The sequence below is a fragment of the Semicossyphus pulcher genome, unplaced genomic scaffold, assembly GCF_022749685.1.
Source record: "Semicossyphus pulcher isolate SPU_LCO1_2020_fin unplaced genomic scaffold, fSemPul1.0.p SCAF_12, whole genome shotgun sequence".
Taxonomy (NCBI): Eukaryota; Metazoa; Chordata; class Actinopteri; order Labriformes; family Labridae; genus Semicossyphus; species Semicossyphus pulcher.
This window is the reverse complement of record NW_027211626.1, coordinates 2,236,625-2,252,009: the sequence shown is the minus strand read 5'-3', so window position 1 is coordinate 2,252,009 and position 15,385 is coordinate 2,236,625. Positions and strand designations below refer to the sequence as shown.

Here is a 15,385-nt window from a genome sequence, read left to right as displayed (position 1 = left end):
AACCGTTAAGTTTATGGCTTTTCAAAGTAATTAATCGGTCATTAAAACACTGGTTATGAGCTCGATGACGAGATGAACAATGGCTGATTAATGGCACTACAGAGGCACAAGCTTTATGTGTGTATTAGCTTGTTTTTCTATTTGCATATTTCAGTATTTGTCTGTTTAAGAGGCCTCCTCACAAAACGTACGACTCTGAACAGCTGAAGTGCTCCTTGAGCTGCCGCCACATAAAAAGCCTTTTGTCTGTTTGTGAGATTTCCATCGTTAATCATCAAACAACAGCTCCTCCGGTGCGGCTGTTTGAACATCAGGCACATGCTACTGCAAAGAAAACCTCAAGTCATTTGTTTCAATAATCTCACGCTGGAATAGGTGCAGCTTCCTGCTTTTTATGCATGTGCTTGTGTGTCGGGGCCGATCCGCCTGTAGCTGCTGTGCATGAGTATTCTTGTCCAGACAGGCTATTTTTCAGTTTCCTCCTTCTGCAGAGATGTAACCATATTTTGGCTCTCTCATAGTGACAGCTTGTGGGGAATGCACATTGTAATAAAGCAATTTCCTGTATGCAAATGTCCTGTTTACACGTTCCTGCTCCAGTCATTGTCACTTGACAGATTGCTTGAATATGAGGAGAGCAGCGATACGATGAAAAATGGGAACAGTAGGACTTCAATAAAAAATCCATTGTGCCTTTTCTCAGACATGCTTGAGACTGATGTCACAGGCAGGATCCTCAGTCTCACACGACCGCACACACACACACACAAAACACAGAAAGATCCAGGCCACTATTCATAACAGCACCATCACAGAATGCTTACAGAGGAGGTGGTGGAGATGCTCCTCCTTCATTTAATGAGGAGGAATAATAGAGAGTGGAGGGATGAGGTAATGGGCAAGTGCAAGGGGAACAAGAGGAGGTGTGAGTGAGAATTAGTGAGGGAGAGAGGAGGGGGAGTTGATGTGACAGACAGCTAAAGAAAGCAAGAGGATGTTGCGGATTCCTCTGCGTGATGCATTCAGTGTTGCCACCAGATCTACCTGACTGTCACGTCTCTAGCAGAGAGGATGATGGGATGTTCTGAAAGCGCTCGAGCACACCTGCAGAGCTAATTCACAGCCTGTGATTCACTACTGCCACTCCGCGCGGGCTAAATGCAAGTCTTTTCACACGACGGGGTTATGCCTTCCCCACATGGTGCAATCATACCAATCAGCGTTTCTTTCTTTAAAGAACACTTTACACAAAACTCATCGACGTGGTGCAGCCTGGCTGGATAAAACATTTAAATTTACTCCCTTACTTGAGAATCCAGCACCCGTAATTATGTTATCTTTGAGCTCTTCCTCGTGGAATATCTTAAAAGAGCTGCTGTTTTCATAGAGAACTTGATGAAAGAACTGCCTCAAAGACTTGAGCAGGTGTAGGAAAGCTTGGGATGAAAGACAAGTTTCTTTTTCACACTAAAAAATGACCCCGAGTGGGAGTGTCACATCTATTCAGCCGCTTAGCATCGTCTCTATCCACAGCGCCGTGGCTATGACCCCAGAGGTCAAATGGCACATGGCAGGCAAGACACTGTGCAGAGGGAAGGCACATGTGATCCATGACTGATCTCTACAGAGGGTATGCGTTGATGCCTCTTTCATACCGCAACAGTCGGACTGAGTGGCAAAACATCCTGCAACATTGCTGCCTTCAGTCTGCCTTTAACAAAGACACAGAGACAAATCGGATTTCCTGACATTTAAATCGACCTGATTTTAAAGCCAGGGGAGTACACAAAGATGAAGGCATTCAGAAGCCTTGACGCTTGGTTATTTGAAGTTGGATGTTTTTCTTCCGCAGCAAACAGACTCAATGCTGACGTAGGTCTTTAATTTGCAGAAAGACGACTGGTTAAGACCAAAAGATGAACAAATATTTTTTCAGAGCTGGAATAATGCAAAGAAAACCAGTTCGTGTTGAAACAACAGAATGTTTTAACTCAGGAAGAGTTCACAGATCAATATCTACTGAATAACCTGGTTTTTAATCACAGCGTTCATGCCTCTCTGCACGCTCTCCTCCAGTCTGTCACAGGGCTGCTGGGTGACGTTCGGCTCGTGAACATCCATCTTCCTCTTGATCATATTCAGGAGGTTTTTAACAGGGTCCACATCTGGATTGGGCCGGCCATGACATGAAGAGAGAGACGCTGATTTAAGCAACATTTGGAGTGCTCTCTTAATTTCCTCCAGTGCTGTATATACAGAATCTGTAGGCGAAGGACAAGATTTGAGTCTGTTTCTGTTTGTAGTCTTGGAAGTGCCGTCCATTCTTGAACATCCCAACACTGTCCGTAATGCAATCCCAGAATCCATCGGCTAATGTCCGACTTTGACTTTGCATTTAATCAATCTCTTCGAACAGCATGGACATGCTAAAAAACTATTAGATTGTTAACGTCGTCTCTTCACTCCAACTTGGTTCTCGCTTTTTAAGTTGCTAGTCAGACTGTAGACATTTAACAGAGCAAGGAAAAGTAGGCCTTGGCCCTGATATCCGTTAAGGCGCTAGCTTGACCCAAAGCCCTGAAAGATTGTCCGTCGCTCCCAGAGGCTGTTTATCGTCACATGAAAGCTGATGGGGCCGAGGTTTACCAAAGATTGACCTCATTATTGACTCATTACATGATGGTAAACAATAGTTTTTAAAGAGTTATCTCCTGATAAGTTCTCTAAAGTTTGTGATTTCCCTTTGTGACTCGCACAGAGTCTGTTGTTTTGTTTCCTCTCTGCTCTCAGTCATGGTGAGATATAGGGCATTTATCCACTGACAGCACTTGTAAATGGTGAGAGTGATAACTGGAGAACAACAGCTCCAGATTCTCATCTCACAGCACTAATATGATGAGACGGGTGCTGGGTGCACGGGGGCAGGCAATATAATTAAGGTCTCTCCCCAGAATGTAATCTTTCAGGGAAGAGGCTGGGCGGGGAGCGGGACAGATGACGGGAGCTCAGGGGGAACAAAACACTCTCCGTCTGGGAGCAGCGAGATGAAGGCCTGAGAGCCGGTATTCCGTTGGGGAGGTGGGGAGGGAAAAGTGAGCTAAAAGGGAGGTAATGCTAGGCTGGCGAAGCCAGCCAGCCTCTTTCGGCTCCCCAGCTATTAAACTCAATCCTCCGTGGAGCCCCCATCAGAGCTGGTGACTGCTCCTGGCCCCCGAAAAAAGATGATGGCGTGAAAGAGGGGAGGGAATTGAAAGAGGGACAGAGAGGAGAGTGGGAGTAGAAGATAATGGATGTTTGTTTATTTCACATTCAGGAATGAGGCGCAGTAACCAAGGACGATCAGTGGTTGCTATGCATCCTTGAATTTTTTTGGTTATTTCAGGAGACTCTCATCGCAGAGGACCGTTCAAACTGTCAATCAAATCTGACATTAAAAGCTCATCAGAATATCAACAATTATGTAAAATATCAACTTGCTGCTGCACTGACAGGAAGTCTAACTATTCTAATGTTATTAATGCAGCCCAGAGAGAACCTGACACTTGTTTAACCAACTGTCGGCATAAATTCTCACTGTTAATCTCCCAAATGGCCGCGCGGGTGCAGTGAATTTGTTAACATTTGAAGGTGTCACATCAGCCTGACAGGTCCTTTTACTGCCGCTTCCAGGGACAAGATATCTCTGCTGCAGATGTTCGCTGGGTTACACAAGGTAGAAAGGCTGCCTCGGTCTATACAGATGGTTAAATATGTAGGTGGTGACATCACATATTACATTTTACACATCTATTAGCTAGATCTTGTAAGCTAGCAACTGGTAACAGATGAAATATGATGATTTGGGAAGTGGCTGCCATTTTCTTTTGACTATAAATGGTCTATAAAAGTCACAAAGTTGTGATAAATGCTCATCACAATTTCCCAAAGGGACATAAAAAATGGCGTCTTTTGTCAAAACAACATCTCAAAAACTTCAGACGCACAAAAAGAAGCAAATCCTCAGTTTAAGGATCTTTCTGACATTTTCCCTTCAAATATTTGTGATTAATTTTCTTTTGAAAGATTAATCGATTAAACTTTGCTGCTCTGATGTTTTACTCCAGAAATCTTGTCACAAACCTTGAAAGATGACAGCCATTTTCTTCTTGTAGATGGCAAAGTCGGTCTCCAGGAAAACACAGAAGATGACCCGTGTGATCTGCAGAGGAAGAAGAAGAGATGAGTGTTTATGCTCGCTGCAAAAAAGTCCCTGCTGAATACAAGACAGGAAAACTAACCGGACAAGTTCAGATGACAACAGTCGTCTGCATCAACAGGACACAATCAGAGCCATTCAGAAATGTAATTAGTTACCCTCCGAATCAGGACCACCGGACCCTCTGAGACTTCTTCAGAGAGCATTACAGCCCATTACATCAGAATGAGCATTATTGAATGGGCGCATTGGTTAGAGCCGAGCAATACGCCTCGGTATCAAACAAAATGAAACGACGTGGAATTGCAACACTGAAGATGAGCGATGGAGAATTCTTTCACCCTAATTGCAAATTACAAGAGAAAATGGCCCGATGAAGTATTTAACTCGACGCCTAAAGATCATCAGCCGTCATTAAATACCATAAAAAACAATGAAGACAACGGCAGGAACATACATGTCTGATTTGGAAGCTATAAAAATGATTCACAAAATGCAAACAACCCAGAAACGACCATGAGCCGATTACCTTTCCTTTTCTGAGCCTGGACTCGCAACACTTCATCCATAATGTGTCTGAAACAAGTCACACGCGAGGCTGCTGAAGCCTGGCCCACGCCGACAGATGTTTCACATCCTAACAGATGTGTAAAATGTGAGAGAGCCCACACGTGACCACAGATAACGATAGATTGAACAGTTTGGTTCCTGTAGCATGTGGAGAGCAACGATATGACCCAAACAGCACACCACACACAACACCCCTCTCCCGCCGAAATCAGCTTGTTGACTTGTTGAAGTTTTTCAGACCCAGGAAGACCTGTTTATGCCGATTGTCTCTTTTCCCATTGCCAGTGAAGTATACTCCTTATGGTCTCTTTTCTGCTGCGTCACCGTCTGACGTCACAAACGCGCCAGAGACAAGGTTAGTAACCAGTGAAGATGTTACGGTGGTTAGGTCTTTATTGTATCTATTACTCATTCAGTCTGTGTATCAAACTCGGCGCAGACAAATTTGGAACGATGATCGAGCGCTGCTCGGACGGAGACGGGCGGAATTTGTAGCTGAAAGGGGCGGAGATTAGCGTGTCGACGCGGGTTTTGTCCTCAATTTGTTTTCCATCAATGCCGATCGGAACCAAGGCAAAATTACGTGGGTGTACTTCAGAGTAATTTGACCCGGGTCTGAATGCTGATTGTAACCTGTGTGTTAGCAGGTTTTCTGACCAGTGGTAAAACAGCTTAACAGATACATTCACCAACAACCAGAGTCTGACTCTCACAGCTGGAAATCTCACTAAATCTCTGGCGGTCAAACAAGACTTTAGAGTAAACAAACTTGGCGGACGACGGGTAGGAAGAATTGGTGATGATAGTTTTTGGACTGAAAATTCAGGAAGCAAAAAGAACAAACTGTGGATGAAGTGGTGGAGACGGCGTGAACACGGGCTGTACATGTTACTTTATGCTTCACATTTGCTTTTGTCGCTATGGCTGCGGTTGTTGTGCTTCCTTCTTCCGTCAGCTTGCTTCCTGATTGGCTGTCGTTTGGTTGCACGTGACGATCCACAGAGTGCGCGCTTATTAGATCGTAAATATTAAACATATTTCATTACAATTTGAAATCAGACCACCACAGGAACATCTGGAGAGATCATCTTTAGAAGCATCAAAAAATCAGGACTTTGTTTACTTTGGTAGAAACGGAGGAATAAAAATCGTCCTGATTATCTTATAGTCGAGTGTACCCCACTTAAAAGATCGCAGAGAACGAGGTCACCTCTTTCACTTTCACCCTCCTCTCGTGGAGTCTCAGATGTGCAGGCGTCACTCACAGACACTGAGATGCATTACACACCACAGCAGCAGATAATCGCTTCACTGAATGATGGCAATTTTGCACAACAGCCGTAATGGTGGCTATCTGCCCTCTTTCTCCTTCATGCAGGAAAGTTATTGGAGAATAAAAGGAGGTCGCCGGCGTCGGCCCCGTTCCTGACCCTGCCCAACACAGGGATCGGATTCAAAGAGGCACCCTTCTGCTGCTCATACAGACACATATCTATTAATACTTGATGATCTGTGCTTTGAGTAAATGTTAGGAGCTGCATCCAGGATGGTAACATTTTAGTTTGCTAGATGTCTTGGGGGGGCTTTGTTCATAGAATGTAGACTCACTCTCTCACCCCTTCAACCCCGGCTGAAACCGAGAGAAAGCTTTAAGTCTCCTTTGAAGTCGTGGGCTCGCTGACAAACAGATTGTGCGAAAAGCGATAATGCGCCAAGATAGAGCAGACCACTGGGTGCAGGAAGGCCACAGGACAGCGGCTCCCCAGGAATTTCCATTACTCTTTTATGACGCTCCATTCTAAAACTGACTGCCCGCTGTGAAACTGGATGAATCATGAATTCAAGCCTTCCTCTGAAACACACAGAAATGCCTGTGTGTGTGTGTGTGTGTGTGTGTGTGTGTGTGTGTGTGTGTGTGCATAAGGCAAAACACAAAAAAACAACACCAATGATGCCGACTATTGTCTTCTATTTTATGTTATTTGTTATAAAAAGGAGGAATAGTACGATATTCTACAACTTGTGCAGAAAGAAAACAGAAAGTCTTAGCACCCACGTCGTGCAGACTCTCCTCTCTGCCTCCCTCTCTGTCAATCTCTTTGTGTAGTTTCTGTTACAGCATGTCCACATTCTGCAGAAAGCTCGGGCAGGTTCTTTTATTCCACAGATCAGAAACACCTCGTATGGTCTTTGACAGATATCAGCCAGAGCTGGATGCCAAATAAAAACCACAAAAGCAAAGTGTGTGAGCCTTGACATTCTGTCTGCGTCCGAGCAAACACTGTTAGCTGAAGCTTCTTAACGGTGTAAAATGAATCACGTGTAACAGAGGAGGTGATCTGCGGCTTTATCTGAGTATAAAGTAAATTCCAGCAGTCTGTACTTTAAACAGCTTGAGATGGCTTATCGCCTGCTCGCACACATACAGAGATGAAAAGTCATAGAAGAAGAATCAGTGAATAGTTATAGAGCCAAAATCAAATTTCTAATCATATACTCCATTTTTTCTTTTATGTGGATCAGTGATGACGCACATGCATGCTTTAAACACACAATACAAAGAAACACAAAGTGATGAAGTGCAAAAACCTGCAGTTCCTCGAGTGTCCTCTTGAGGCTCCAGAAACCAATAAATAACATTAGACCAGATGGGAAAATGCCCGATTTTACAGCAGAAATAAACAGCCTGGTACAAAAAGATGGCTTGTTATAAATAGCTTGTTCAAGATAAGTGTACGGGGGGTGAATGTTGTACAAAAGCACACTAATAATTAATGGTTTAAAATGTAAAATATATGCAAAATGAACGTCTTATAAGGAGGCATCTGTACCAGTGTCTGCTGGGACTGGAAGCACGTAGTATACATCTGATAACACCAACATGATAACGTTCTCTGAGGCAAATAAATGTACACGTACGATTTCTTCAAACAGCTTGAAAAGGCTCGAGCAGTCACCTGCACTACGCCATCTTGGTCGCTTAGGGAGGATCCTCGTAGCATCATTATAAGCTACCTGTAATCTCTGTAAGCTTGTTTTCTTGTAGTTTGTCCACAGGTGTGCAATAAAGAGGTATACAGTAAGCTCTCTCTCATCTGTACACTTACCAAGCCTGCGTGAAAGAATGGTTTCTTGTGCATGCATCTTGCAGCATTGCCTGTTAATATCATCATCATCTGTGAAGTAGCAGCTGTACTGTGCTCGCTATACCTGACTTGTTAGCCTGTTCAGTGTTTATCAGTAAATACGAGTCAGAAGTCTTTTCCCTGGAGAGATTACAGTGATGAGAAGACCGGTTATTTTGTTTCCAGATACGTGTCGACTCCGCTTTTTCTCACACAACCACAAAACCAGCTCCTCCGTGGAGATCACCAGCTAAACCAGTTATTAAACCAGCTCGAGTTAATGGATCAGCCTCAGAAACAGGCTGTTTAGCTTTGATAACTTGGCGTCTCCAGCTCCACCCTCTCATCCACTTCTGGCTCCAGAAAACAAAGATGGCGGCGGCCACATCCCGAACTCGAAGCTTCACTTACTCATTTACGCAGTCAAGAAACCAACGGGAGACGTCACGGTGGCTACGTCCACTACGTTTACCGTCTGTGATTATACCATAAGATAGTGATCATATTTAAAGGTTGGATATATAAACTGTGACAGGAAAAACAAACATAATTAAACGTAATCTTTTGGCCAATTAGTACTAATCTTTTCGCACAGTAAAACAAAGATTAAATACCACTTTATATTTCTCATGTTGGAGAGGAGGCCCGGCGTTTTGGTCTGAGCCTGCGAGGTGTGTGTATTTAAGTGTGTGTGTGTGTATTGAGTGTGCACCCCGCAGCCGCCAAGGTTGAAAAAGTTAATGGAAGACTAATTAGAAAGCTGGGATCACGGCGTGCTAACCTGCCTGGTCATTACTCATCCCTGATTGGGGGGCGTTTGCCAAAGGGTGAGCACGATATGATTGGGTCCCCCTGGATGCACATGGGACGCTCGTCATGACAGGAATCTGTTCTGCACAAGACAGTGCGGGACTTTTTAGCTGGCTTGAGTTGCTGCTCTTTGATCTGTGCTTGGTGAAGACAGCCGAGTCAGGAAACGCTTAAGATTCACTGAACTCGAGGTTTGTTATGACTAAAAGAGTGGGCTGCAGCAAAAAGGACAAAATCTTTCAGATATTGCTTCAAAAAAGAAAGAAGAAACAGTTTCTATGAAACATAAAGAACCTTATATGTGGTGCATGAAACTACATGACACATGGTTCAACTGTAACAATGCTTCATGAACATTTTTACTGCTACTGGGAAAGAAATGTGCCAAAGTGACACATTCTGGCCTGTTATCCAGGCGATTGTATCTCTTAGAAGAGCGACCGAGCTCTAATAGCCTTGAATCTCTTGGAAGCGAAGAGATCAATAGCTATAGGATGGAAAAATGTGCCATTATGTGATTATGATCTGTCAACAGGGAACAGCACCTGGCATGAGATCATAAAGAGTAGCGACAGAAGCAGGCGATATGAACTGTAATAACTGTAGCATCTGTATTTTGACCTATGCTTGTTTTGCATATTAATTTGATGCTGCGCTGCATTCGCTGGCAGAATAATCAATTAATTCATTGATAAAGTTGAAAAACCCCAATAAAAACATGCTGTAAAATGTGTGATGCAGGTCAAAGATCCTGTTTGAGCTACAGAGCTCAGAACACTTTGTTCATCTCGCCTAATCAATTCAAAAGCAATGCCTCTCAGCTGTAATTGGGTTCTGAATATATGATGTGATGAGGCTAATTAAAATGATAATGCCAGGGGTGCAGCCTGAGCCTTTAGAACTCATTAGCATGGCACATGAAATCAGTCAGTTTGTGGCAGATCATGTGCCACGTCGTTAATGAGTAGCATGAAATAATATGGACGTTTCCTTGTTTCATGAACTAGTGTATGTGGTTTTTAATTTGTGTGTGTCTGCGGCTCACCAGGTGCCCCACACTCCTGCTGGCCGGCTAACAGATGAGCTGTCATAGCCGGCCACCCATGCCCATAATTACATCGGGGGCAGTGCCAGCAGAATCTGACGTGCAGGCACGACGCACGCACTTTTGCTACTTGCTTTTCCTTCTTGATTCTGTCACAAACAATAATAGGGACAGGTTGCCCTAGCATGTCTGCTCCAGCTGGAGCCCAAACCCATGGGGAGGGCTGTGTGTCTGCGTGCCCGGCGCTGCCTCGTTACTGAGGCAGCGGCTCATTCAGAACCCTGAATGGCTGCATCCAGATGGACATCAGCGACAGGAGACTGATATACAATATTAACGCTGACTGAAATAATTCATTCATTTGCTTTACTTGCTTTTGTTCAAGGTCGTCGTGAGTAAACACCAGCGTGCACTGATGGAAGGGGCTCTGGGCAGGTCACCCATCCATCACACTGCCTGGGCATAATGAACTTTAAATAGAAAACATACACTCGCATATGAACACAGTAAATACATTGTGTTTGTTGTGTTTCTGATGTATTCATCTCTGACACGACATACGCGTGTTGTGGGTGTGATCATTCGCTGATAGTACATGTCATTGTTCGAGACAGATTGAATAATTCCAGCAAATTATTCCTGAGCCAGAAATATCTGCCATAAAACCCGGCCTTGTAGCTGCATCATCAAAGCCATAATCAGCGAGTGCTTGTCTCCTTTGTTGTCAGCAGCGCTGGATTGGATAGAGGGTTCACTTTGAGGCAGGTGGACCATATCCAGGCCTTATTACTGATGTAATTACACACACCTGCGTCCTCCTCGCCGCTGCTGTATGGAGCCTGCAGCCTGGAAAAGCACAGAGAAACTCAGCCTGGGTCGAGGCAGAGAGAGACTGCACTCAGTGCTCTGAGGTCCTTAAACACAGATTAAAAACATCGACATAACTAAGATAGACTCTGATATTAATAATTATCCCCTGTTGATCAAAATTATATCCTATTTTCTGTCTGTTTTTTTTTTTATTCCTATCTTGTATGAAAGGTGCTTTAGTTGAGTTGCATCTTTATTCAGAGCTGTGGAAACACCGAAACATTCCTCGATCCTCCAGGACCGTGACACCCGACTACTCCATCCACCTCGCTGCTTAAATTCTGCTCTTCACACAGACACACCCCGTGTCCACTGTCTGAACCGGCCGTGGGGATTATGTCGGTGGCAGGGCTGACAGCAGCAGCCGGGCTCTGGCACCGGTGACTCGGGTGAAGCTGTGAGCAGCTCCTCCATTTGACTTTGATTGACCCCGTCTGCAGAGAGAGCTGCAGCTCCACCTGCAGCAAGCTGGCGAATTATCATTTCAAAGAAGTGCCCAGAAAAGGTTATCCCTTTGAACAAAACGCCTCCAATCCATACATCAAAGGAGAGGCCTGACATTGGGCTTTGAGGAGGATGGTTACGACCAAAGCCTGGAAGAAAGTGCTGAGCTCCACTCCTCCTTTGCAAAGGGGATCGACATCAGATGCTCACTATATCATGATAAGGGCCACAGGATAGTCAATGTAGCAGCTTAATATTTCCAAACAGATGACACATTTTTGTAAATGCTTATGTACACAATTATGCATGAGAGCTCAGCACAGTGTGACTAAATAGAAGTGATAACAGTCTGGTAAGCTGCCTGGTTATTTCATCAGTGTTAAACATCACCGTGCTGCTCCTAAAGCCGTATGCAGAATATAAAACATTGTGACGGGAAAACGCTGTCTTGCTAGATTCCGAAAAAATCCACGAGATAATATATCAGCAATTTGTATGTTAATTCAACAACTGCTGTGTGCGCCTCACATTTTTTACACATTAGAGCTGAACAAATAGTTCCCACTGTATTATTCAGGCTTCATTTCTGCATGGTATTGTAGACAGAAATTGGAGTACAGCATGCTTGAGGCGTCGAGCATTTTAGCTCACATTTTCAAAAATTGTTCTCTCAAAGTGAAAGAGACAGCATTTGACTTTCACAGGCTCTGAGCCGTTCCTGCCAGCACCCGCTGCCAGCAGCCCGAGCACTCTGGTATCTGATTTTCTTCTTTTAAACACAATTTCAGCATAAAAACATCACCATTCATCCTTTGTGTTTCATTTTATACTATTTTCATACCTAATCTTTCTGAAATAGGAGGGCAGGCTCTATGGATTTTAAACTCAGTAAACACCACCAATCAGGAAACAAACAGTGGGCAACGATGTTCTTAAGTGGCTGTTTTACCTCCTATAGCTTAAGGAAAATGTCAATAACCTCCCGCAGGAACAGTAACTGACATCACCTGACTACAACTATATGTGTAACAGCCAATGACAGTAATGAAAATCCTTCCCCACAAACAGAAGGAATTGTATCTTAGCAGAAGAGACAGTACCATCAGCGCCTCCAGAGATTTACCGTTAACAATACTACTGCATCTTTCTGGCATGTGACCAATGGTGCGATGGACTCCACTGACAAATTTGTCAATTAATATAGATGGTCGCATAATTATAATGATGGAACACATGTGTTGAGTCCGTGGGGACCAGTGAGAGTGTGAAGGATTGGGTCATTTTCTAATCATAAAGATGAGAGGAAGTGCAGCTGCGGACGAGGTCAGAGGGGAATGATGAAGGAAGGACTAATGTGAGGGCTGTATCTATGATCCATGGCTGCATTGGTAATGATCTGACCTCTGGACAGCCGCTGGCCCAGAACAACCTCTGCTGAATAGGCAGAATATGTGAAGGTGGAGGGAGGGTTGAAGGGATAACTTGTTCGTATTTATTGAAAAGGTCCAAACTTAGTGGTACGCTGAGAATCCTTCTTCGTCGGAGCCAGATGATAGCTTTGAAAAAAAGTGGGCGAAGCCATCGTCACTCATTGTTTGTGAACTCAGACTAACGAGGTTTTGAAGGCTCAGGTTCAGCGTTTTTGCTGTCACCATCTTGTTTTTTGGGAATCAGAATTGACCATATTCGGTTGAGACACCTTTTTCCTTGGTTGCAGGTTACATGGTAGCAACATGCTAACCACGCCGTTGTAGGTACCAGATGTGCTCGGCTGTCAGATCGTCTCGGGGTCCGGCGGTTACAGGTGACGTTACACATTCTGATTGGCTTAACGTCAGAAAGTGTACGGATGCTGTGAGGTCGCGCCGCAGACGTTTTAAAACGAGAGAAGAAGAAGACGATCTCGTAAGAAAACAAAAGGAGTAAAGGACTGTAAATATATCTACCTGTTCCTTATGGAGCGGAAATATATCTTCTTGTTCTTACGTCTTAAATCAAAATGTCCTCGGTTTATAATTTGACAGTCTGCGGCGCAAACTCACGGACCAGATGTGCTCGGCTGTCAAATCTTGCGTACGGATGGGTCACTGTCTACAATAAATATAATAAACATATAAAGAATATCTATCTGGTATTGTATTATTAAAACATCTATATCTATAGAAGATGTATTTTTTGGCACTGATATAGTCATAATAAATATTAGACCCAAACTACAGCAAGACATTTATGCATAGCACAGACTTGTCATTAAATTAGACGGCTCTGAGCCGATCTGGCAGCCGAGCACAACTCGTACGTGTTTGCGCTGCAGACTGTCAGATGTTAAACCGAGGAAAGAAGATGATCAAATTTTGATTTAAGACGTAAAAACAAGAAGATATATTTCCGCTCCATGAGGTACAAGAAGATATATTTACATTCCTTTACTCCTTTTGTTTTCTTACGAGATCGTCTTCTTCTTCTCTCGTTTTAAGATGTGACAGTCTGCTGCGCGATCTTACGGCATCCGTACACTTTCCGACGTTAAGTCAATCAGAATGTGTAACGTCACCTGTAACCATCGGACCCCGAGATGATCTGGCAGCCGAGCACATCTGGTCCCTTCCCCCGTGAACGACACCTGACTGCATCGCCTGTTTTACTCTAAATGTGACCATCATTTACCAAATGCTGTTGAAGAAGACTTTAAACTAGCGATTGAGACCTTAAACTCATTGACAAAATGTTTACTGAGGGAAGAAATTAACTGGCTCATTTCCTCACCAGTTTCATACAAATGGAATTATTTTTTGCAACCAGTGGCGTCGCCCCCTGTTGCCCATTAGAAAGACTGCAAGTTTAAGACACTTCAGCATTGGCTCTACTTTTGAAACCAAGAGGCTACATGCACGTCTTCCCCTCAGGTAGTCCTTTACAATACTTCCATCAGGTCGCAGATCCAGGACTCTGGCCTGTAAAGGGAATGCTATGGCAGGGGTTTTGTTATGTTCCTTTTTTACATGGTTTCTATGTAATCTGTGTCCGAGATGCAGTGACTGTGACTTTCCTGGAAAGGACAATAAAGAATCTGATCTAATGTAATTTAATGCTCTTACAGTATATGAGTCACATACACTCATCTTCCTAGCGTTATTTAAAAGCATGTTGAGCTTAATTATCTTCTCCTTCAAAGGCTCACCTAATGGATGGTCTATAGAACAACAAGCAAAGCCTCGAAAACGTCCTTGATTTGTAAAGAAATCAGTGGTGTGTTTCCTTTGTTTTAAGAGAACATGCGACATCATCTGAAAGCTTGTCCAGCGCCTGAGCTGTGCTTTTTGCAGCTTCAACCTTTAATCAAACTGCATGAAGAAACATGAGATCAGAGTTTTCAGCAGTCACGGCTTTGTTTTACTCTCACTAAATGCACTTTCTCTCTGTGAGCAGATAAACGTGTCGAACGCATGCCCTAACTCATTAATGTTTCTAATGCTCTGAAAGCTCGCAGTCTCTTTCTGCTCTTTTATTGGTTCAGTTGTTGCCTTAATGACCCACTGAGGGATGTTTGCATGATTCCCTGTGCTTTGGGTGCTTGCGAGAGATACAAGAAACATGAGGACCTCATCATGAAGCCACTTCTCTACAGTGCAGTGGTCATATCTTCCCAGAGCACATATACTGCATACAGGAAACACAGTAGAACATAAAGAGAACTGAACTAAGTCTGCAAACCTGAATCTATTCAGATTCCAAAGTATATTGTCATCATAGCGGAGGTGCCGTTGCCTCGCGATGTTTTCTGCTTGCTAGGATCTTGCAATCTTCCTTTGCACATCTTCATTCCTCTTGTCGAGCTCCCTTAAAGCAACGACTGGCCTTTGACACGTTTGGTGTGCTCCCAATTCCCATATTGACCACCAATAGGCAGTATTACATGTCAAGTTGAAGGATTGGTGCTTTGTGTGGATGTGTCAGGCTCTGTGTCTGCTCATCTGCTCTCCAGGATGGCGCAGGGGTTATCCTGCCTGGTTGTCAAATCCACTAATATTTTCATTTTTCCTGTTTCTATTTAGTCAATACCTGCTCAGTCTCCTGTTGGAGGCCAATAAGAGCCGAGCCCCTGAGGGAGGCTGGTGCGTGTAGCCAGGTATAGACATCCTCTAAGCTGAACCTGTTACGCCCAGCTCCATGATGAAGTCATGACACGATATGTGTTTCTTGTCAGATGGAAACAGTTTTCACACACAAGGGCAAACTCTTCTGGGTCCAGCAGGAGAGACTGCGCGGGGAAAACACCGTCTCAGACAAATGAAATCCACTGATGTGCACTCAGAAAATAAAACA

General features: G+C 43.9%; 1 protein-coding gene across 1 annotated transcript in view; it reads right to left on the bottom strand.

Moving 5' to 3' along the window:
- Positions 1–15,385, bottom strand: part of macrod2 (mono-ADP ribosylhydrolase 2) — a 523,001-nt gene that overhangs the window by 43,162 nt on the left and 464,454 nt on the right. The window contains exon 9 of the mRNA XM_069659311.1: positions 4,120–4,198. Coding sequence (XP_069515412.1) covers positions 4,120–4,198 — 79 coding nt within the window. The remainder of the gene's footprint in view (positions 1–4,119; positions 4,199–15,385) is intronic.